Consider the following 24,633-nt stretch of genomic DNA (forward strand, 5'->3'; position numbering starts at 1 on the left):
CAGAATTACCCGTTACAAAGAAATTTACAAAAAGTTATATTTAATGCGACTCCTGGGAAGAATTTAACAGCTCATGTGACAGAAGAAGCATTGAGTATTCCCATGTTAAATACGTGAACATTACTGGGAAATTTTCAATGAAAAGGTCTACGTGATTGCAGCCTGGCAGGCGCTTTCAAGACAAAAATATCTCTCGTTACATGCAGTTACGAGTAACCTGAAGAAAAAGCGAAGAAAGTGATTATTGAGTAACGAAATTAAATGATGAACAAAGGATTGTCTCTCGTTTTTAATAAATGCGCTATACCTGGATAAAATGATTGTTCGTCTGAGCGACGAAGGTTGTCTATCGCGCTATAAAATATTAACATTCGCAGATGTTTTGTTCTTACCTCGTCTCGATAAATCATAGCTGAGGTAAAAGTGAGGCTTTCAGAAAAATGGTTCATCCTTTTTTTTGTACACAATCGACAGTATTTCCGAGCATTTCAAACGAGTAAACGCGACTGAAAAAGTTTTCATATGTTTATTCTGAAAAAAGTAAAGTTTAAGTGATCGACGCTGGGCAGGTGCTCTCAAGACGAAATATTTTCATTTGCGATCATTCGTATTCTGAAGGAAAAAAACTAAACGACTGCAGAATGATAGCGGAAACAAATCTAACCGAAGATGGAGCACCCCTTCTTTGGTAAATAGATTTCAACCACAATCCATCTACTACTCAGCAGTTTACGTTCTCCTCTCCTTCATAACCAGTCTTGGGAGTTCTCTTATCTTTGTTGGGCAAAGTTTCCGCACAGCCCCATACTTCATTATGCATACAGTCCTTTGTTAGAAGAAAACAATAGCGCAAACAATAGATTACCTCTGGGACTATTCGCTTTGTTTTCAAGAAGTTGAATTTTTTTTTTAAGTCTTTACTCAAACCTTTAAAAAATCGCCGTTTTTTAATTAAAAATTGCGCTTAATCGAATAAAAAATTACTATGCTTTATGAAATCTATAAATCAAAACAGCTTAAATTCCGCCTCATATTAGCCTCAAAATTGTTGTTTTTGAAAGCAAACATTCGTAAAACGATGAAAATAAAATCGATGCTCACCTTTAAAGTTGTTCATTGTCGTTGTCGTTTTTCCTTTTCTCTTTAACAGTAGAGTTGCTTATTTTTCTCTCTTCATTGAATGTTTATTTTCATCCGCAGTGGTTTTGTAGACAGGCACCAGCACATACAGAGGCACGAGGAGCTTAGTTTTTATGATGTCTTTCGAACATCATATACTTCGGCGATATGCTCGATTATATTTCTAAGAGGATCTTCTCCATATTGCTTACGCCACAACCTCTCCTGTAGGTAGCTACCGAAGAGAGCTTTGGATATTCCTGTACGAGGTATACTTCGTTTGATTCCCCACAGTGTATTTTCAATGCGCTGAGTATGAGCGCCTGTGTCTGGGTCTATGAAGTTTAGGCTGTGGTTCACTGTGAGATGATTGTAGCCCTCGTCCCTGTAGGCAATCATAAGCTTTCCACATGCCGCTCATCACGCATATTCCCGGCAATATTTGAGCGCGTATAATGGGTATGAGCGTATCTTTATCCCTGCGCTCTACCGGTACAAGGAAGCAGGCCTTGGTTTCACGGCAAATGCCACCAAAGATCCACTTTCCTCCGACGTAGCGACCGCGGTGATACATCTCATTTCTTCGTGCAAAATCCAACATGTTTTAAAGGCGAGGAAAATGATTTCAATGTTAATTTTTAGAATTTGAATAAGGTATTAGAAATATAATTTTGAAAGTTACCCACTATTGGCAAGAAGCACATGTAGAACAATGGTATAGAGGATAGACTGCTAGTCTGACGAAGGCGATAGAGAATTGAGAGATCGAGCCCTGCAGGTAACGTAAAAAAAAGAAAAGAGAAGGGCCTTGAAAGAAGAATAGAGACTATTGAAGTGTCCGCGAGAGAAATGGGGAATAGAAAGAGGGGAAAATGGAGAGAAAGAGGGAAAAACAGCGCGGAAAGAAACGCCGTGAAAAAAAACCTCTTTTATTAGTGCGGTAAGTAATAATTAGGGATGTATATATTCAATTACCAAGGGAATTGTCTATTGTATTCAAAGACAAAGAGTAGAATGCATAATAAATAAGATGTGCATGCATAATAAAGTATGGGGCTGTGCGGAAATTTTTCCAAGCTCAGTACATGAAGTCATCTCCAAGCAATATTCTTCTTCATGCGATATTCAAGGTGGGTCAAAGTTGGAGTTCCATCTGGAGGAACTTTGCCGTCTTCTACGTGAAAAATTTGCTTTTCATCAAAACCTGCCGGAATCCAGTCATTCTCCGTTCTTCCCGTGAAGTGAACGATGAGGAGTCTGTTCTTGACAAGTTCTTTGTTCTCTGCGAACTCTTCATGCATAACTTTTCCGTCAAACGTGATGTAATAAGCGTGTTTTTCCTGCTGCTTGTTTTGGATGAGGGACAAAGCTTGAGGTGTTCCGACCAACACAACACATTCACTCTCGCTAAGTTCTTCCTGGAAATCTTGGTCCCTCACCAAAATGTTCTTGATATTTCTCACTTCTGAAATCCTTCCCAGCCGACCTTAGAAGTAACTCATAAGACGCCTTGCTTTGTTGCTGTCGCTTTCAATATACAAAAACAACGAGCATTTCATTTTTTACATGTACTTGAGTTTGGAGACAGAAACGAATAAGATAACTCACTTTCCTTCGGATATTCTCAAGGCTTAACTCTTTTTTTTCGGACAAAAAACTAAAACTGTGCTTGCCGACAAGAACAGCTGTCAATGCAATGAAAGAACATCCCTTGCTTTTAATATGATAAATACGATAGGCGAATGCGTGAACTGCATGTGAAATGAATAGTGAAGTGTGTGTGATAGAATTTATCCATGTGAAGCCGTTTTCAAGAATTACTTGAACAATAGTACTTATTTGTTTTGACTGAAAATTCATCATAAATCGTGCTTTATCGGAATTTCCGAACACCTCGAAATAATAGCATTCATTTTTCTTTTTTGGAGTTTGGAATTGTTTTACAAAATATTTACCCTGGATTTTTATATTGCACGTAGCGAATACCTTCTTTCTACCAGTTTTTCAGAACTGTCCGTCTCATATATTTTCAGAGTTGTCTACCATGTGACATATTCCTTCAGTCGTTGTGCAACGTAGACAATCTTCATTCGAAGCTAATTAAAGATATTATTTTACTGGAATGGAATAGAATAGAGTAATATCTTTATTTAAACTCGGTAACAAATCTTCTGTAAACACAAATAGTGTCCCAATCTATTCATATTTACAAAATTAAATTTTTTAAAACTATCAATTTACTGTTTTACAAGATTGCCGAGTGAGAATCAAATGACAAATACACAATTAAATCGCCTTTTAAGTTTACCTTTTTATCTGATTTCTTTGACATTCTCAGGTAATGAGAATATTTAAATTTTCGTGTATGTCAAGGTAACTTACAACTCCCAACTGATTACTTTAGTTCGGAATTAGCACTGATGAATTAGAACTCATCCCTTTGTCAATCTAACCAAACATTGCATCAAATATTTCTTAGGACTACAGGATTACACACACAAACCTTGGCTAAGATTATTTTATATGACGTCACAAGATCCATGGCAGTTTTTATTGTGATCTTTTTCTCCTTCTGTGGTGCCTTGACTTTATCACTTTGTTACTCCGGATCCAGTGAAAACCGAGAATTTCGGTGCGTCTCCGTTGAGTATATCTCCTTAACAAAGCTATGAAGTTGTTTTGGAAAAAAACAACTTGGATATCGTTTGTTACAAGTCAATAAAATATTAGATAATTTTCTTTGGAATTTGTTGAATTTGATCTGCTCTTCACTAACTAGATGTTTTATTTATTCAAACTATTCTCATCCTTTCTAGCAAAAGCAATTTACTGGCGAACAGAACGCATGTAAAGGGAAAAAACCTAACATACTGCTTTTAATTTTGATTTTGCGTGTAGTGGTCTTGGAGACGTTTTGTTGAGCGGACTTCGTGCACTTTCCGAGCAATATCCAATGGCGGAGAATTACTCAACTTTCAAGTAGGTGGCACTATTCTTAAAAGGTATTGCTTCTCTTTGCACGTAACGACTGCATCGACCTAGGTTGTAAATACCAGTTCAAGGAGACCAGATATCAGGTCGTTACTAAGGAATGGGGCGGATTTGGCTAGGCCTGCTGCACTGGATGATAAGTAACTAATGCATTCGTTTCTTGTAGTTTAGCTAAAGTTTGTAATCTTTTTTTCTGCAGTTGGCTGTCGGTTCTTTTGATGATGGCGTACGTGGGAACAGTGACAGTGATTCTGCTCAACATTCTCGTTGCACAAATGAGTACGACCTACTCACAGGCCAAGAAAGTCGCTCGTCTGGAATATTATGTGGATCGAATTTTACAACTCACACGCATGGAGAGATTTCCTTTTCTGGTAAATGTCCATCAGGCAATGCGACGGCGTTTTTCTTCAAATACACACCGACTTGTGTGTTTGAGATTACAAGCGATCGCGTAAATGTGCTGCGCGTGCGTACAAGAGTCAATGAGATAATGAACGGGGAGAAGTAATTAAATTCTTTTTCTTTGCAGAATTTACGTGTGAAGTATTACAAGGAAGGCGACTGGATCAGTGAAATGAAACTCGCTAAAGGTTGCTTGTGAATTATTTGGGATTGTGACTGCCTAATTAGGCATATCGTGTTTAAGTGTTGTTTGTTGAAATTCAGCTGAGTGGTGGAGATTGCTAGGAAAACTAGCGGCGTTGCAGCTGCGTGGAGAATTGTGAAAGCGAAAAGAATGGTACAGGTACTTCTAATATTCGGCGTTTCAATTTCAATTTCTCCCGGGGGAGCTGTAGAAATTTATACTCACTTGAAAAAGCTAAACATATCTTGCAATCCGATGCTGTAATTCCTAGTACATCCCATCCGTTTTTTTTTTTTTTAGAACTGCTTGAATTCAGTGAAGATCGCAATCCCTGGGAATCAGTGGAAGAGAAACTTTACGAGATCAGGTAGAAATGATTCCTGTATTGATTACTTTTCTTAGTATTAGCTTCTGTATTGGCCTCATTAGCTGCTCGGAGAGTCCATTTGATCGAGTTTTGGAGAACCAGAAGTGAAGTTATGACAGTGACCAATGTTAATGAAGGTAAATTTTTCATTGAGCCAATGAAATTCAAAGTAAAACAAGCAAAGTGTCCGATGCGCGGGAAAACGAGAGTGATCAAGTCCTGATTGGTGTAAATTTGGCATCTGATTGGTTAAAAGAGTGTTGCGGTTTTTATTGGACCGATCAGAGAGCGAAGAAAAGCTAAACTGAGACGTTAAAGTCCCGGATTACTTTCGATACTCAATTGAAAATGTCTCTATGCTCGCTTGTGACTTTACCTTCTCACCCACCCCACTCACACAATTTTTTATGCCTGAAGTTTTTCTCTCATTGTGTGTTCCATTTGACAGGGATCTGATGAGAAAATTGGTCAAACAGATGAGGCCTGGACAAGAATAATCTGCCACAACAGGAATAATATTCTGTAACTTTCTCCAAGGAGTTTCTCCCCGCTTGTAGTTTTTTGTAACAACGTTTGATGTCTTTAAATATATTTTAAAAGGAAAAGATAGAGTAATAATTTGAGAAGCTTTAGCCTATTTTCACAGGGGGCTAGAACTAAGACAGTTATGGTTAAGATCATTAGGAGAAATTTCCACCATTACACAATGCTAGAAATCAAAGAATATAACTGAAAATGGGTATGAAAAAGTAGATTAATTTTTCTACGACAAGCGAGAAAAGCCTAAGGCTACTAAATAGCTCCATACCTGACGAAGGAACTTAAGCCGGTATGGTACGACGATTGAACAGCTTAAAGTCAGCTTTTTGAACTTTGTTTCCTCCTCGTAGATGTTTCATTTCAACGGTTGTCTGTAACCTGGCGTGCGTTTCTCGCAAGACCCGAAAATTTCTTGTTTTGAAATTTATCCGGTGTAGTTTAGACATGGCCTTTCATAATTAGTGATCTATGACATGCGTATGCATATGTAATGCTAATAGGTCAGTTGGCCTACACGCCGAAGCCATGCCTACGTCCTCTTAAGTTTTCAGTATTATTCTTGCAGTGTTTTTGTACACTGCCATCTTAATTTCTTCAGCAATTCTAAGACCTCGTCATTTGCACGGCGAGTTTCTTTGCGTATCTACCTAGAATAGATTAGTGAAGTGTGATATCCTTCATCTGTTTCTGCCCTTAATTCTCATATGTATCTAGTTAAATAATAATTTCATCTCGAAATGAGGTGTGCAACGCTTTAAGTAACTTTAATTAATCAGACATAAATAGTTCATCGCTATGTAACCCCACGCTGAGACACACATCATTACTATTATTTTACTAACTATACAATTCGTAATTCTCTCATTACAATAACTTTTACTAATTTAATTTTTAATTACTCACGCAGTATTCAGAAAAGTAGTATTCTACCTGTACTTTGCCTCTGGTTTTGAAGGAAATTCTTAATTACAAACAACTACAATTTTCTTTTTGCGCCATAAATAGCTGTCAAACTTAACACCTTTGTGTTTCTTTTGTTCGTGTTTCGACAGTAAAAATTTGTGAAAACACTAACAATTATTTATTTTAAAAAGAAATTGAGGGAATAAAGCAGGTGGAATTTCATAGGTTTGACCCACGGCGGTATGAAAAAAGGTCGAGCCGATTTTTTCCTGTCCATTTTGTCAATCGGTGACACTGCTCAATTCTACCAATCTAGTACAGTTTCTCCTAGTACTCGTCTAATGCAATATTCAAGCTGGTATAGCAACGGGCCTTCTTCAATATTTTCGTCTTGTAGATGAAATATCCTATTTCCATCGAGGCCATTCGGTATCCAGTCATTCTTGGCTCGTTCTGTGAAGAAGGCTATAACCAGTTTGTTCACAAGCTCTTTGTTTTCTGCGAACTCCTCGTGTATAGCTTTGCCGTCAAAAGTGATGCAATTGTCGACGGTTTCTTGCTGTTTGTTTTGTATGAAGAACGAAGCCTGACGGGACCCGACCAGCACTACGCAGTCATTGTAATGGAGTTGTCTCCTAAAACTCTGTTTCAGTGCTAGAATGTCGGTGACATTCAACAGGTCTGCTAGAGTTCGCAACCTGATCTGTAAATAGTCCTTTAAATCTTCAGCTTTATCGCCTTCGCTTTCAGTGTACAGAAACAAAACGGTTTTCATGTTCGAAACTTTTGCGTGAACTGTGGTAACGAAATCGTTCTCTGAACCCTTTTGAAGTCAAAGGAAAGAAACTTAAGTTGTCTGATTTAAGACCAATCCGACGATTATATAAAGAGGAACACTTTGAGAAGCTAATATATACCATAATCACATAAGTGTGAGGTGTGTGTGAAAAAATTTTTTTTTTACTACAGCGCATAGTACAGCATTCAGGAGTGCGACTGCCTTATCCAATGTTTAACAAGAAACCGGTACATATTATATGCGGGGGCCACGCCTTTTGCACTCGAACCTCATGGGAAAGTCCACTTCAAGGAAAATTAACAGCGTAAATACGTGAATCTTGTGTCCTCGGGGAGCATGCGACGCGCTTACATTTATTAAAGATATTCTAGATCGACAATTGAAGATTTTGGTCTCACAGGAGTCGTGACTATTCTTAAAACAAAACGTTTGACTGTGGTTTCATGTAAAGAAAAAACATACGTCTTTGCACAGTTTTGGCTCCCTTAGTCGATGAAAACACAAATGAATTAACGTTAATTTCATTTAAATTCCTTGCTGAAGTCATTACTTCTTTAACTTTTAGTGGTCAAATTAATTCCAGGCTGGTGGTAAAATTTCGTTTCTCTGAAATACAAAGTATTCTTATAAATGAATATTTCCTAAACGAATATTTCCAGTTTTGTGTTGTTCTCGTTGATTGCACTGTATTAAATATTTAGCAATTTTCCCAGTAAGAATCTCTGCCTACATACCAGAGCATTTTGAGGAGTTATTTCTATCGATTTCCTTGGATGATGAACGATCATGATGGTATGAGTGATTTTCGTACACCATAAACTTCGTTTGAAGAGTTTGATCAATCAATCAATCAATCTTTATTCCTCCTAAGATAAAAAGACATATCTCAAGTTACATCAGCAGTTAGGAGTCTAAAATACATAAGACATACTTTATATATATACATCAGACATACTATATAAAATATTATATAATAAGCTCAGTTATGCACGCATTCTGATTGGTTCTCACTTATGATCTATTGGAGGACAGACGTATAGATGACGTCATCATTAAAACTTTTTAAAATTCTTTATTATACAAAACAAATAGATTCCAAGTTGCCGTGCGTCTGTTCAGTAATAGATCACAGAGGACGTCAAAATGTGGTAAGAACATCAGTGACACACTCGGCTGCGCCTTGTGTGCCACTCTTTTGTTCTTACCACATTTTGACGTCATCTGTGATCTGTTACGGAACAGACGCACGGCAACTTGGAATCTATTTGTTAAATGGAAATATCAAAGATTATATTTGAAGATAAGCTTATTTACAAAAACATTCTTAAATCTGTTGGTCTTTATATCCGGGCGATGAGCACTTTTGTTTCTGAGTTGGTACTTTGTTTCTTTCTTCTTCGGAGTGATAGTCATAATAAAAGTGGTTGGTCATTGGTCATGATCTCATAAATGACCAGTATAAACTTTATAAACATATATATGTAGTTTTTCCCAATAATCACTAAAATGGGCTGGTTATCCGCATTGGTTATTAGTGCTTATGGTCGTAAAAAATGGTGACACCTTTAAAGAATATTGTACGCTATTTATTTTTTGTCCTTCATTAATTTAAAGAAAGTGCAGTTCTTAATCATTCTTCATTTTTCCTGACCTTTCATAAAAAGATAATCGCCTTCTGACGCTAGATAGCCTAGTAACATATTCAGAAGACGTCTCTTTCGCAGCCGATCGGCACTATCGTTTCTGCGCTTGATTTCAGAGATAACATTTTAGACTTGAAATTAGGTACTTTATCACCACTGAAGAAAGCACACTATTCTCTTCCACTTGCCTGAGATCCACCATGTATTTTATATTTTTTCTTTGTTTTTTTCTCCTTATTGGTCGTCTGAATATGGGACGTGTAGATGGTCATTGTGAGCACAAGGATCTGCTGAATTGCGATACAAAGCATGATATGATTAAATAGCCTACTTCAATCTCTCTTTAACTTTCTCATGACTCAGTTTTCTTCTTATGACTTTTATTCAGGGCATCGGGGACGGTATCGGAACTAATAACGCACCATATTATTTGCCCACCCTGCCCCTCCCTCGCCATGAGAGTCTCGTACCCAGGGGCTTGTCGGTTTCAAAATAGCGGCGAGCGGATAGCGACGTAGCGTTCGTGTGGCATCACTCTTCTGTCACCTATTACTAGTGCATTTCAACTTAAATATTTGTTCAACCTCAATCGACATCACAAAAGGAGTGAAATGTTTTAACGGCGATAGCTTGGTCAGTAGTGCATATTTACGTATACAGCTCAGAAATTAAAACTGATATAGAAATGAGTAAAGGTGAACACGAGCTGACGGAGCGAGATAAAAATGGAAACGATGTAGACATCAAACAAGAACGTCAGCCTGAAGTGGATAATGAGCAAGAAGATTTCATGGAAGGTGAATTGGACGACGCGTTCTGGATTGAGGTATTAAAAGCTGTGCCTTTTAGTATTAAAAAAAACCTTGTGGCTGCAAATTTTACAAGTTTTATGGATCAAATTCAGGTTATGCATTAGCAAAGGGAGATATGGAGTCTGGAGTTAAAAGAAACTTTCGTGTACCTCTTGGCATTCATTACGGTTTTGGAAGCCATCTGCATGCTGACGGGTCAGAAAGATTTCTGTTAGGAACTTCAAATCACCTAAGCTTACTTTTTGAGTACATGATATTAAACCAAGAAGTCTTTTGACCAATTTTTAGGGACTTTGACCTTCACTAACATTTGCTGAACAGGTGGAGTTAATTTGTTTTTAGTAAGAAGTGTATTTTAAAGCCAAGCTTTGCAAAAATTGATTGCAACCCTGGAGAAAGGGCCTAATCTGTCTGTAAGTATGTGACAGAAGAATATTGTGGGAAGGTTAAAATAACTAATGACATCAACTCCTGCTGTAAACTATTAGATGTACAAATGGGACCTAAGAGCCAAAAGTTCATGCTTTTGACCTTTTGCAACAAAATTGTAGGTTGGGGAAAAGCAGATGAAAGGGTTGTCTTGGACTCTTGCTATGAATGAAGTGCAAGTTCAAAGGCTAATCCAGAAATACAAACAAACTGGGGAACTAGAAAGTGAAGATCCAGCTCTTGTGATGTTAAAGAGATGGCCAGCATCCAAAAAATACAAAGATAATCCTGATAAACTTCTAGGCCTTGAAAAGGTGGTATGTAGATTTTATAAATATAAAATTGGTTTATTAGAAATGCAGGCACTAGTTGCTAGGGAGTGGTGTTAATTCATAAGGGAAAAGTCTGGTTTCTACCCAAATGATAAAATTTTCATCCTTTTCAAACTATCTTACAATATTTGTATTTTGGAATTTCTTTTGACAGATAACTCAGTTTTTGGAGATTCTACTAGAGAGTGATTTGAACAATAAAAACAGATACCAGATGTTTAGAGACAGAGGACACAAATCAAGGAAGACTTTGATGCATTATGCAGCAGAACTTGGGTTTTTACATGTCACCCAAACACTTGTGGAAAAATGTCCAGGGCTGCTTGCTCTGAAAACAAGGGAACCTTACAAAACAAAGCAAGGCCTGTTACCAGTTGAATTGGCATTGGTGACACAGAATGATGATGTGGCAGCATATTTGATTAGAAAAATGAGTCATGACAGGTATTGTGCTTCTGAACATTTTAAGAACTATGTGGCTCCATTGAAAGTAGAAACTCAAAATTAAATGGTATTTTAATTATTTTCCCAAGGAAACTGGAAGCTAGCTACAATCAACTCAGTAAGTTACTAGAATTTTTGTTGACAGGTATTTTATTTCACAATCATCAGGGCACAGAGTTTATTTTCTTGGATACCAAAAGATATGACCAATCCTCAACCATCTTTGTTCAGTTTCCAGTCCATCATTGAGAATCCAAGGATGAAGGTGTTTAAAAAGCATTTTTATGTTCATTTATTTGGAGGTTTGATCATTTGTCACAAGCATGGGAGCAGAAAAACATGGACCATTAAGAAATGCTTTATTGAATAATTGACTCTTAAAATCATCAGCCTGCAATTTAATTTTGATATCACAGTTTTACATCATCATTAATTCTTGTATTTATGAATTTTGTGTGATTTCAATTACAACACATGATGCAAACTTGTTTTCAAAGTTTTACTGATAACATCTGGTGTGAATTTTTTGCGCTTGAAATATAAAATCGTCTACAGAAAACAGTAGTAGCTGTATTGGACCAGATGGTGAATCCTCACTGGCCATATCTTCCAAAACGCAAGGATAAGTACAACAGTGAGAAGGAAGAGGCTGGAATTGAAGGGGTTTGGAGAACAATACCAGATGATCCTTTGAACTATCAATTTTATTACCATATTTTGGATGGTAATGAGGAAGGACGGCCTCCAAAGCTGTTATCATTGGGGGGCCAACAGATAAGTAACCAATATTTCAACTGGAAGGACATGTCATGTTTACACCTCCCTTGCGAACTGAATTCCCAGTTTTCTGGGAATTCCTAGGAATTCTCAAAAATTCCAAATTATGCAAATGACCCTTGCAAACTGAATTCCCAGTTTTCTGGGAATTTCTGGGAATTTCTGGGAATTTCTGGGAATTCCTAGGAATTCCTAGGAATTCCTAGGAATTCTCAAAAATTCCCACTTATGCAAATTAACTCTGATTTAAAAAGCTTGGAATTACTGGGAATTTCTGGGAAAGGAAGACTCCAGTTTTGTGAGGACTTGGAATCTCTAGGAATTCCTAGGAATTCTCAGCTTTACAAACTACCTATAATTTAAGAAGTGTGGAACTCTTGGGAATTTCTGGGAATTGAATTTGAGGCAATTTTAATACCCTGAGGTCCACATAAATTCTAAGAATTTCTCAATACCTTGAATGTGAAGGTTTTAAGAAAGAGTAATTTCAGAGGCTTAAAACTTTGGCTCAATAAAAGGTATGCTATACAAAACTTACCAAGAGATATACATACATGTACACGTTTATTACTTAACGATCATGAAATTTATTACTCAAACTAAGTTTTAGTAAATCTTTACATTAATATGGATTTTCTCATGAACCAGCTGTCAGTTATGTTAAATGGAAATTGCCAACTTCCACAATAATTAACAATAATTACATTGTTATCTTACTTCCCTAACCTACATTACTGGTTGCCTTTGTTAGAAAACCTTGGAACAGTCAAGCTCAGTTGCCTCAAATGCTGTCAGAGACTTTTTGTTGACAATACTTTTAGTAGAAATTTCATGCCTTAGACAAACAAATTCAACACCTAATTAATCTTTCTTTTTTCATGATTGTTGTTGCTGCTTTTTTTCAGTTTTTTGCTCTATTTTCATGACTAATTGCTGTAATTTGTTTTGCTGTTTTTATTCTTACAAAACATTTTTGTAAGAGTTCCAATACTTGTGGATCATCCACACACTTTGCAAACATTTGGCATGCAGACAAGACAGAGGTAGTCAATGTACCCTTTGAGGAAAAACACCTTTTATATGACGTCTTCAATTTACTTTATTTGAAACTCTGATCTGAAAATATTTGTCAACAAGACTTGTCAGTAGTGAGAAGTACCAACCAATTTTCCTTTCATAACTTAATTTCTTAAATGTCCCAATCACTGGATCTCCCAAAAAAATATTACATCTTTTTATTTTTGGTGCAAATTACAAGTCCTTCTTTATATAAAAATGAAAAGTGCTAGTCATACTTCAATAATAACAGCTCTTAAGTTTACTTGTTGTTCTTTTCTGTCTGTCAGCTATCAACAAAATTGTTTTATACTTCGGGCAGTGCATAACTATTTGTGGACCAGAGTTCCAACGCACCTCTGTAATCGCATATAGCTACTCCTGTCTCTTGTACAAATGTTTCTCCTTTGTAAGACGCACTCTACTCTGTTGTCAATACTGCTTTAAGTTCAGTGAAAACGACTGACTGAGGAATCGAGATGGCGGTGTTGGAACGTGTTGCTGAACGCTTGCTACGGTCAAGCTTTGTAGATTTAGGTACTGGTACACTGGGATCATCTATGTATCTCTTACACTTCCGAATGTGGTATCCTTCTTTTATAAATATGAGGGTAAAAGACGATTTGTAGTCGCATTCAAAACTGTGATTGGCTTGTGTTATTTCTCACCTTTGCCATTAACACAACTCAAGTGAGTTTCGACTCTTTGTTTCCTCGACAACTTTCGGCCACAAATCGTGCATTTGTAATACGATCGATTCTTGTCGATTATTTCTACATAGAGTGAGCTCACATCTTTATTTATATCACCAAGCTATCCATCTTCTAGAAGCAGAGAACCGGTCGGAGAAGTCAGAATATAGTTGGGCGCTTCTCTTAACACTGCAATCGGCAAGCCAGCGGATTCACTTTGCTAGCCAATGACAAGTCCTAAAAGATCCACGTGATCATGCCCGTGATCGGAAACAAAGAAGACTCCATTTGGCGCTCATCTTTGAATGTACTTTTCATCGGTTGATCGCTTTTCTCAACTGTTTTGCTTAATATAACATTTCTAAAGATAGCTTTTATTGTGGTTCAATGGGAAAACGAGAATAGCGTGAGTGTTGTAAAAGAGAAGAAAGTCGTTGGCGCCGTGGAGTTAAAAGAAGGGACAACAGTTGACATATGGACCGGTACAAACAAGGGTCGAGTGGCCATCTGTAAAGCTACGATTTTGAAAGTTTGTGGTGAGTAAAAATTACGATATTCGTTGTGATCAAAATCTTATAAAAGAATAGATGTAGCGGGTTTAATTAAGCTTACATAACGCTCGGCGCAGCTGAAACTAGAATAATTCTGAGAATCGAATCGGTCACTTGCATGACGCAGTTTCTTAAGCTTATGCTTTACAATGAAATAAACCTATCAGTAAGGTTTCAAGATTCCTCTAGTCACGTTTGGGAACATTCAAGATTCATAACAAACCTTAGTATATAAAGAAGCCCTCCTTGGTAAAAACAAAATAATGTATTCAGCCCTTTTTAAGTAAATTCCATGAGAGAGATGTACTAACTCCATAACAGAGATTTCTCAATTTGAGAATCCAGTGAATGCCCTTTTCCTCATAGCCATCTTAAAAGACTGGTCTGAGCTTTAAACATACATATTTTAATATATTATTTTTTTTCAAATTCAGATGTCAAGGAATCCAGATACAAAATGGTCAAGGTTCTTGTTGACAACCTCATTCAAGGCCAACTCATTGTGAGCCCAGGAAAAAAATACAAACAGTACAAACAGCAGCTAAGTTTGCAGTTTAGGATAACTTCATTCTAATTTATTGTTACAGTTACAACAAGATTTTAATCAAAAAATTAATTTTATTTGTCTGTTATCAGCCCCTTCACTCCCAAGAATATAACTGTATAAATATAACTTAAGATATTGTATTTTATGGAAAAGAATCAACAGATTTTATTCACAATTTGTGTCAAACCAAATTTAATGATTGATTAGAACTATTTTATATGAATAGCTGTAATTGAGGATTAATCCGTATAAGTTTTCAAGAAAAGAAAAATAAATCAAATTCCATCCTAATATTACCACACATTGATGTTAATAATTTATCAAAAATATTCTACATGTAAGCCTTAATTAAGCTTCTAAATAAATTTCATTGAATACTTGAATTTTAGCTGGGTTTTTTTAATTTTAAGTATTTATTTTATATCATTAGCCTCAAATTTTTGCTTAAAATTCCCAGTAATTCTTAAACATTCCTAAAAATTCCCAAAAATTCCCAGAAATTCCCAGAAATTCCTAGGAATTTTTTAGATTTACAGCTTTTCAGGGAAAGTCATTGGTTCTCTGAGTTGGAATTCCTAGGAATTCCTAGGAATTCCTAGGAATTCCAAGTCCTGTTGGCTATAAACTTGGAATTTCTGGGAATTTCTAGGTTTTTAGAACCAGAGTTGTTATGGTTGGGAATTCCTAGGAATTCCTAGAAATTCCCAGTCCGAATTTACCGTGAAAATTCACACCTTTATTCCTAGGAATTCCTAGGAATTCCAAAAGCCATTTCGCAAGGGCTGATTGCAAAGAGTGATAACAAGGTAAGGTTAAATGATTAGTATGTCTTTTTCAATAGTTTGCTTGATAAGAAGTACTTTTTTTGTTTTACTGCACCTTTGAACTTAAGCAAGACTTAAAGAAACTGAAATGCCTTTAATGTCATTAAATGATGACAATGTAGCCCTGCCACTAAAAAAAAATCATTCATTTCTTGATTATCAGCTACATAAGGAATATTGAATGTTGAATATCTATTTGTGCTATTGTAGCCCAGTCTTTGTGTTGTTATAAAATATTGCTGGTTAGCATAGTGAGACAAAGATCCTGCTTGTCAGAACTAAAGAAAGTACTTGGATCAATTTCTCGCTTTCACACAGGCTTGCAACAGATTGCTGCCACAATTTCCTTAAACGTTTATTTTCAGGAAGCCTTAAGACTTCCTGTGGTCAGAATGTTGATCAAAACAAAATGGAAAAGTTATGGACATTTGTTTTTAAGGTAAACTAACAGTCATAAATGTGTGAATGGTGAATTACAGCATAGATTAGATCTATGAGAAGTTGAATAATGGTTTATTGAGGGAGATATAGAGATAATTTTTCTTAATTGGCATAAGCCTACCATCTTCACTGAAGAGTAGCATCCTTATCAAGGTAGTTAGAAAGAGGATTTTAAAGAAATTAGAGAAAAGTTTAGGGTTTAGCCAAAGGAAAGTGGGGTTGTTTTTCTTTGAATAAGATTTCTTTCCTCTCTAAAGGACTATAAAGTCGTGATGAAATACTACAATAGCAAGCTGTCATGTGATATTCAATTCCCAACTTACTTCCTGGCTGATTTACCAAATCCCGGTTATATACCTTTGTAAGGATGAGGGTTGCCCCAGGTGTCAAGAAATTTCTCCAAATAAATCAGTGTAAGTGGAAAGCACCAGTCAATAATGCCTAGATATTTTACCCCTTATTAAAGAAAGTCCAACAATTCCCCTCCCTCTTCCACCCAAAAAATAATTGATGACTTTTTCAATTGCATTTAATCGTAAATTTAATTTATTGTTCCTTACCGTAATACTTGAAACATGAATTATGGGAGCAAGTTAAAATCCATGTTGTGTATGGATGTACAATTGTTATCTCTGTTTTTTTATTTAGCCTTCAAGCAGCGTTCTATGTGACTTTCTTGCCATTTTTGTCATATTCTCTGCTGTATGCCTCAACCAAACTGGACCCCACCCGATATGAAAACGCTCCAGATCTACTGCGTGCATTTTGTGAAGTTGTCACTCTTCTTATGGTTGTATTTTACATGTGTGAGGAAATCAATCAAATAAGAATGTAAGTTTTAAAAGTGAATAATGAAGAAGACATGTAAATATACTTTTTTCAGTTACAGACAGCTACAGTTTACCAAATCACCATTTTAAGACAAATAAAATGAAGAAAATTTTGTATTTTGCTAACGTATCTAACAAAGAGCTTAAGAAATTCAATATGCTCAGCTTGGCTTCTGTTTGTAGTTTAGTCTTCAACAAATTTATATGCTGGAATTTATTGCTCAAGAATGCGCTCAAAAGTAAATGTTTTAACGCAGACCGTAATTTCTCATGCAGTGAAAACTATTCATACTTCATAGAATGGATGACCCTGTTTGACTGGTCAGGTCTGCTTTTAATCCTGTGTATAATACCATTACGGTACACTGATCATAAAGCACAATGGATGGTTGCATCTTTGGCTTTCCTGTTCAACTTTCTCAGGATATTTAAGTTTTCTTGCGTGACTAGGTAATCACGTTACAAAGAGTTGTGACTGTTATTTAATTACCGTCCAATTTTAGTAATCTGCAGTATTCTTTTGGATTTTAGTAAGGTTTTTTCAGTTTAAGGGGCATAAATACCTTAACGATATGATTTGAATTTGTCGTCTTTGCGAGAGTTTCAGCGGGCAATTTATAACGTGTGTTTCCATTTTGGGAGGTGCCTGACGGACAGGTGATTAAAGATGTCACCATGTTTTTAAATCTTATCAGCCTTACCTATCCCGAGCTTGCTTTTTGAGCACGATTTCACGTGCAAATGCATGGCCATCATGAAACGACGTTCTCGACGTTCGAAATTAAAAGGAAAAAAAGAAGGCACCACGTTAACTGATACATTCCTATAATATTTGAGAACTGCTGTAGTTACGGTAAGGTTCAAGCTTCCTGATCATCTCGTGGTATGTTTCTTTGATTTAATATTTTAGCCGGTTCTTTTTTTGTAGGATAACAGGGCTATACACAAAAACCTTGGCTAAGATCATTTTGCATGATGTTACAAGATTCGTGGCAGTTTTTATTGTGATCTTTTTCTCTTTCTCTGGTGCTTTGACTTTATCACTCTGTTACTCCGATGAAAACCAACAGTTTAGGTGAGTCTCAACTTGGATCATTGCTATTTAATATTCCTGAATAAATCTCTAGAGTTATTTGGTTGTTTTAACATTTATTTTGTACTATCTGGGAATTTCGTTTTACTTTTAATTTACATGTTAACACCTCAAAATTGTTAAAAGGAAGCTCAAGAAAATGTCTGAAATATTGATTCAGCTTCAGTGACGTTGAATCTAGCTTTAGGCATTCATTTGTTTTAGAGCCCTTACGTGCCCACCCAATTTTAATTGAGCGCTAATTCTGTAGCAGTTCAGATATGTGTCACAGCCCATGCTAAAAAATATTTCACTTTTATGTTAGCGACTTCGGAGTTGTGTTCTTTAATGGCTTTCGAGTGCTGTCTGAACAGCGACCAATTCTTGAGGATTACTCAAATTTCAAGTAAGTTGAACGTTCTCCGACAAGTTAAAAATGTTTTTAGACGCTTAATTTGTTCTTATCATTTTTTCTTTACTGCAGAGCTAATAAGTAAATTTGATATGTTTCTTGCAGCTGGCTCTCCATTCTCTTGATGATGGCCTACATGGGTACTGTGATAGTGATTCTGCTCAACATTCTCGTTGCACAAATGAGTACGACCTACTCACAGGCCAAGAAAGTCGCTCGTCTGGAATATGATGTGGATCGTATTTTACAGCTCACTCGCATGGAGAGATTTCCTTTTCTGGTAAGTAAGCATAAATACTTGCATTCCTCTGAAAATTGAGGAATTATCTTACCGATTGCCGAATTATTTTTACATCTTTTTTTTTTCGGGCAGAATTTGCGCGTGAAGTATTACCAAGAAGGAGACTGGATCAGTGAAATGAAACTCGCACAAGGTCTGGAAAGAAAGATTTGACTGCTCGCACCCGCTTTACAATATGTTGCAATCTTAGGAAAAAAATTTTCCTAATTTTGTTTCTTATTTCCATTTTGTTTTGGGAAGCTGAAGGAAATCTCCCACTGAGTTGATTTGTAAGAGAAAAAGGAAAACACAATTTTCAGTAGTGTGCTTCAACGCTATCATTTTTTTTTATGTTTTGAAATGTGATCTTGGTTTGTTTGTAGAACTTCTTGAATTCAGTGAAGATCGCAACCCTTGGGAGTCGGTGGAAGAAAAACTTACTGCGATCCGGTAACTATCAGTCCTTCATCGTCTTTTCTTTCCTCCTCTCAGCCTTAGTCATGAACTCGTTCTCTCATTCATGAATTTGAATTCGAAAAAAATCCTTGTACTCAACCTCTTCTGTTTCAACAGTCATGTTTCACATCATTTGTTTATTTTTTTGTACAGAGATATGATGAGGAAGATGGTGAAACAGATGAGGCCTGGAGTCGGATGAATGGACCACTGTCTGCCAATAGGACTGCGGTGGGATTATTTCCCCAGTCTTTTTTTTTTTATTTTTTATGTACCGATTTCTTTAATCACTTAACTCGTAATTTTCATACAGCCACGTTGACGCCTTACGATTGGTTGAAGGCTCTAAGCCAATCCGATCTAAAAGCAAACCGCAGTTTAAAATGGGTTGAAGCCGTTCGATTGGTTGTAAATCAAGGCTAAGTAAACAACAAACAGAAATCACCTCAGAGCTTTGAAATTCGTAAACAGTTTAAAAAAGCTTCATTTTGTAAGCGACACTTTTGACAGTAAACTTAGGTGTGATTAACTTCACGTGTGTACGAAACATAAGAGGTTACCTTTGAGTAAGTTAATTAAAAGAAAGTGCTTGATTTTGCCGGCTTTGTTTTTTGTAACCAAAGTAGTCCTCCCACAGAAATATTTACGAGATGCGAGGGTTAATTACAAGATATTTAGTATGTAAAGAGTTCTTTTATATATATTCTTTTTTACCACGAATACTTTTATTCAAGTGTAGCATACATTTAACAGGATAAAATCAAACGGAACGATAGCAAGTTGAACAACTACGGGAAAGACCTCACCGATAAGGTGACGAGAATTCCTTGAATGCTTCCCTTTTTCGCTTCATCGACCAGTCAACCTCGCATAGTCAGCGCAATTCGATAGAGAGCCGCAAAATCAATTGATAAATTATCATAGTAACAATAAGAATAAATGAAAATAGCATAGAGAATAAAAAAGAACTCAGTAAAAGACAAGCTAATTGCTATAGGAGCTGCTACATTTATCTACTTCACGGCCGTCCTTTGAGATGTCACGCAACGTCCCTCAATGAAGCCTCTTTTGAGTGGTATTGTGTGACATCTGAAAGAACAATTCGGAAGGACTTGTGACTACAGGAAAAGCTGAGTGCCTGGGTCGCGATAGGTTTCAGTTTAGATCTGATAAAGTTGTTTGAGAGGGTGGCGCGACGTTTGTGTAATTATCAAATAGCAAACTTAAGCAAAAGAAACGGAGTCTGAGACTACTTTAAACTTTTTGACATTCAAGTAGGCATTTCCCCACCATATTTCTTTTTCCAGGGAGATGCTGGGATGAGGCCGTGGACAAGATTAAAACGAGTGTCTACCTGCATTACCTTGATAGGGAGATTCTGTGACACTTTATTCGACCATTGTAATCAGTGCTAGTTTTTATGCGACAATGTTGGGCGTTAAGGGTCTTTAAAGGGAAAAGATGAAGTGGTGGTCATTAGAAGAATTTCGTCAGATTACTTACAAAGCGGCAATCAGGGCTGTTATGCTAAAAGTAAACAGTGAGGACAAACAGAGCCGACTGAAACAGCTCGATTCAAGAAGAAAATGCAATAAATGACGAATAAATGTAAGCTGGTATGATGTCAGGATTAAAAAAAAATACTAAAGTCTGCTTCCCAAGTTATCTTGAATTGCTTCCACGTGGATGTGACAGCCCGTAGCTACTCTATTAAGGGCCTGTTTACATGGAGGTCGGGACCCTGGGTAGGTGAGGTAGCCCGCCTAAGTGGGGTAACCCGCTTGTTCATACAATTTCGTATTTTATTTTGATCACGTTTGCATGATAGGCGGGGTGACCCGCTTAGGCGGGTTTCCCGGTCTGCCAGGTAGGATAACCCTGTCAGTCGGGGTGACAATTTGCCATGTAAACGTGTCAAGGTGGGGTTCATGGCAAAAAACTCAAAAGCGAAACATATATATTTTAAAACTTTGTTCATTTCCCAGCCGTCTCATGGCAGAAGTCACCAGAAACCGCAACAGACACATAAGGAGTGTAAAATGTTCACATTCCGGAATATTTAGCGTCGTAAATCGACCATATTTCGTTTCCCAAACTATTCGGTAAAACGTATTAAGTCAACGGTTCCTCGCGTAACATAACACCGCGCAACACAACGCGTGACGCTTTCATGAATAAATACAAATGTGTACGAGAATTAATCTTTCGTCTTTCTCGAGATGTGCGCTTGGGACGCCTCTGCGCAAACTCCTTAATTGCAAGCGCAATAACAACCTCAAGAAACCTCACCCCAACACCCCGGGGTTGTGAGATTGCATGTAAACGCGTTTTATTTTTTGACCACGGCCAGGCGGGTTACCTCACCTACCTGGGGTCCCCCTCCTCCATGTAGACAGGCCCTGAAGTTCTGTGTGTGTACAACCAGGCGTGTGTTTCGAATTCTCATTAGACTCAGTCTCAGAGCTTGGTAAAGGGTCTCAGTTGGGTTAACCATTAGGCTTTAACGGCCAAAAAACGTGGTTTCTAGGCGTAAAACTGGCAAATTTTAACCGTTAGCTGTAAAAAAGTTTACCGTAAAAAGTATTTTTGGTGACAACAGCAGAAATATATTAACCATTAGCCGTAAATTGGCCAAAATTTTAACCGTTAGCCTTAGAAGCCATCGCCCCATTACGACCCTCATGGTAAAGGTCTCAGTAAAATTTTTGCACAGCCCCATACTACATTATGCATTCAGTTCTTGACTAGAGAAAACAGTGACAAAAACAATACAAAACAGATTTGTTTTACAATAGTATGGGGCTCTGCGGAAATTTTACCAAGGTCTCGTTAAACCTTCCCAGGGAAATATGTTATGACTAACCCTCGTTCTCTAATTTAACATGTTTAAGCAACTAATACCTTTTGTTTGTTTGTTTGTGCAAGTTCATGCACACTATAGTTTCACGCAACTTTGTAAATCAAGCCGTATTTTACAATCATCAATCATGAATTGATTGCACTTATGTAGCGTTGTCTGAAGTGCTCACTGATTTATCTAACTACTGTCTTATTTTCACACAGTGATAATAATATTAATAATCTAACTTTTATCCGTTTTTAACTCGTGAATTGCGCGCATGCGCAAGAGCGAGTTATAGATACGATGTGGGGAATGCCATTCGCTCGCTCGCTCGCTCGCTCGATTGGTCGATTCCTGTAAACTTTTTTTAGATTTTAGGCTTTTGAGTGTATTTGATAGTTTTTGGCGAGCAATAAACAGACGAAATGGCGACCTTTGTTGCTAAGAATGGTGGTGGGGTGAAAAAGAAGCCAATGATAATCTTAAAAGAGTTTTTTTTTTCGTTTTAGTTTCAACAAGCGGCGCCAGTGACTGGCAGGCATGCAAGGATTCACACTGAAATAACAGAACAACCTTCGTTTTTCATAAAATTTTAATTTACAATCCTTGAACTTGAAAACAATCCGAAGATTCATTGAAAATATCACTTACTGCGAAGCGCTCGGAGTTTACAGATGTTCAAAGGCTTTTTCTGTTATGGCGTGAGATTGAGGACAAAATTGATCATAACGTTTCGTCGCGTGTGTTTTTCCTGTGTGAAGCAACAGAAGATGCCGGCGACTGACGAAATAACAAGTTAACACGAAAATCAAATAACACCTAAACAAACAATTTTAGATACCGATTTTCAGTGAATTTTTAAAGAACAATTTTCTTTTAAGTTTCAAGACAATTTGAAGATTCAACATACATACAACGTACTAAAATGCGAAAGTTACACACCACAAAATTGATAAATAGGCCTGAAATGAAATTCTATCTTGTTATTGATTATACGTTGCCTAGCACGTGACTTAAATCTACCCAGGCGGAGATCCAAAATGACGGTGACAGGCTTGGCTTAGTTAGATCACTCAAAACTCGTTCCCGTTTGTCTCATTTGATAAAAAGGGAATCGTTAATGTTTTCACTAAGACAGTATTGCCTTGATTTTCTAATATTTACAACGAAAGACAGTAAATTTCACTTTTCACCCACATTTACTTCCAACCTTTTCTTTTGAACCAGAAACAAAAATGATAGACGTTCAAAACACATGACATCATCCACCTTGTCAAATGTAATAGCATGATCATTTCAATTGTAATGCCTTCTTATCCCAACGTTACCTTGTTTCTTTGCTACATTAGCGAACACTGAACTACTGCTCGTACTCTAGATATGACAATCAACCACAAAATTCCCTAAACCAGATAACATTAAACAAAGTCTAAAAAATCATGTGTCAATTCACGAGTTTGCTCACAGAGCACTTTGATTTGCTTGTAGTTTCCGTTCCATCCGTAAGACAGATTGCTCATCTCCTAGAATTTATACGTACTTGATTACGTTCTGATCAAATGTCAAAAAGATAAATTTTCGAATTTTTTTATTCTACTTGTTTCGACCTTAACTGTCTCTGATTGCACGCCGTTTGACCGTTAAATGTATAATTTATAATCTAAAGGATTGCAGCAAATACTACATAACAGCACAAAAACTTATCAAATCGAAATCCTTACTAAATGTCTTTCAGCTTCAGTTTCTCGTAATATATGAAACGTTGTGTTCTCTACATCATAAATGAATCTCCAAGCAATATTTTCCTTATGGAATACTCGAGCTGATAGAGCAAAGGACTTTCCACAATTTTTTCGCCCTGCAGATTGAAGATTCTCTTGTCATCAAGACCATCTGGGATCCAGTCATCATTGGCTCTTTCCGTCGTCAAGTATACAATTATCAGTTTGTCAATAAATTCTCTGTTTCCCGAGAACTCTTCATGTATTACCTTTCCGTCAAAAGTAAGGAAGTCGTCGTCAGCCTCTTGTTGTTTGCCTTTGATCAGGGAAAAGGCGTGTCGTGATCCGACCAAAACGACGCAGTCCCCGTTGCAGCAAAGTTCATTCCTGAAATCCCGTTTCTCTGCTGAAATTTCACCAATACTTCTTAAATCTGCTGTTTCGTAGCCTACCTTGTAAATAATCCCTTAGTTTCCTAGCTTTGATTTTATCGCTTTCAGTGTATAGGAACATGACGTATTTCATTTTGGATGGCTGGTGGATATATAAGCCGAAAAATTACCGTCCACCGATGTTCTTTGATGAACTTGAATAATTAAAATGTTCCACGGAAAGATATCATCAAAATATGATACCAGAAACTCTAGGTGGAGCAGCCTTCATGAGTATAACTTATACCGATGGCAAATGTATGAAAACATCGACTGCTTGTAAAAAGTATCTTGAGAAGTATAGCCTCGGGTCTGAATGTCCCTTTTCAAAGTAAGCAAGTGCGAGGTAATCTTGAGCAGCTTTCCTTTGAGGTGTTTAAAACCGACTTCTTTCAAACCCACAGAATAAATCACCTCCGAAACAATTCAGCAGGCGTACATAGAAATGCCATGTATGCGGTGTTTAATATTGGCTGTGTTTAATCAACACCGAAAAGAGAAAATTATTGGCGACGATTGAAAAGAAAATTTGAGTTCATACATTCTTTCATTTTGTGATCACTCTCGCTGACTATTTATTTCCGAGTCTTTGTCTCTCTTTGGTTCATATGACGTGAAATTTCCATTTATGAATATGTTATCTTTGCTGCCATCAGAGTCCATCAAATATTTTTTTTTGAGACCATTTGATGTGACAAATCCTCAGCCATCTTTCTTCAATTTCAAGTCCATT

The 24,633-nt window shown here is 36.9% G+C and overlaps 2 protein-coding genes across 2 annotated transcripts in view; both read left to right on the forward strand.

The window, feature by feature from the left end:
- Positions 1-5,613, forward strand: part of LOC113684431 (uncharacterized) — a 177,738-nt gene extending 172,125 nt beyond the window's left edge. The window contains exons 9-15 of the mRNA XM_089187192.1: positions 3,462-3,492; positions 3,599-3,751; positions 4,018-4,098; positions 4,310-4,484; positions 4,643-4,703; positions 5,000-5,066; positions 5,515-5,613. Coding sequence (XP_089043318.1) covers positions 3,462-3,492; positions 3,599-3,751; positions 4,018-4,098; positions 4,310-4,484; positions 4,643-4,703; positions 5,000-5,066; positions 5,515-5,563 — 617 coding nt within the window. The 3' untranslated portion in view covers positions 5,564-5,613. The remainder of the gene's footprint in view (positions 1-3,461; positions 3,493-3,598; positions 3,752-4,017; positions 4,099-4,309; positions 4,485-4,642; positions 4,704-4,999; positions 5,067-5,514) is intronic.
- A 4,023-nt stretch (positions 5,614-9,636) lies between these two features.
- On the forward strand, positions 9,637-19,108 carry LOC149038222 (uncharacterized). The gene is made up of 15 exons (XM_089186442.1): positions 9,637-9,777; positions 10,315-10,509; positions 10,679-10,968; positions 11,137-11,233; positions 11,524-11,794; positions 15,372-15,397; positions 15,781-15,854; positions 16,505-16,687; positions 16,963-17,136; positions 17,615-17,761; positions 18,084-18,164; positions 18,276-18,450; positions 18,544-18,604; positions 18,834-18,900; positions 19,060-19,108. The coding sequence occupies exons 1-15, from the start codon at positions 9,637-9,639 to the stop codon at positions 19,106-19,108; spliced, it is 2,031 nt and encodes a 676-aa protein (XP_089042568.1).
- Positions 19,109-24,633: the final 5,525 nt, after the last annotated feature.

Source organism: Pocillopora damicornis, chromosome 11 (genome assembly GCF_964200805.1).
Source record: "Pocillopora damicornis chromosome 11, jaPocDami1.2, whole genome shotgun sequence".
Lineage (NCBI taxonomy): Eukaryota > Metazoa > Cnidaria > Anthozoa > Scleractinia > Pocilloporidae > Pocillopora > Pocillopora damicornis.

What these genes read in the sequence shown, in the direction of transcription:
- LOC149038222 (XM_089186442.1), top strand. Translation starts at nt 9,637, where the DNA reads ATGAGTAAAGGTGAACACGAGCTGACGGAGCGAGATAAAAATGGAAAC. An exon ending in AAGTTTTCTTGCGTGACTAG is followed by an intron (nt 17,137 to 17,614) that starts GTAATCACGTTA and finishes CTTTTTTTGTAG; the next exon opens with GATAACAGGGCTATACACAA. An exon ending in TGGAGAGATTTCCTTTTCTG is followed by an intron (nt 18,451 to 18,543) that starts GTAAGTAAGCAT and finishes TTTTTCGGGCAG; the next exon opens with AATTTGCGCGTGAAGTATTA.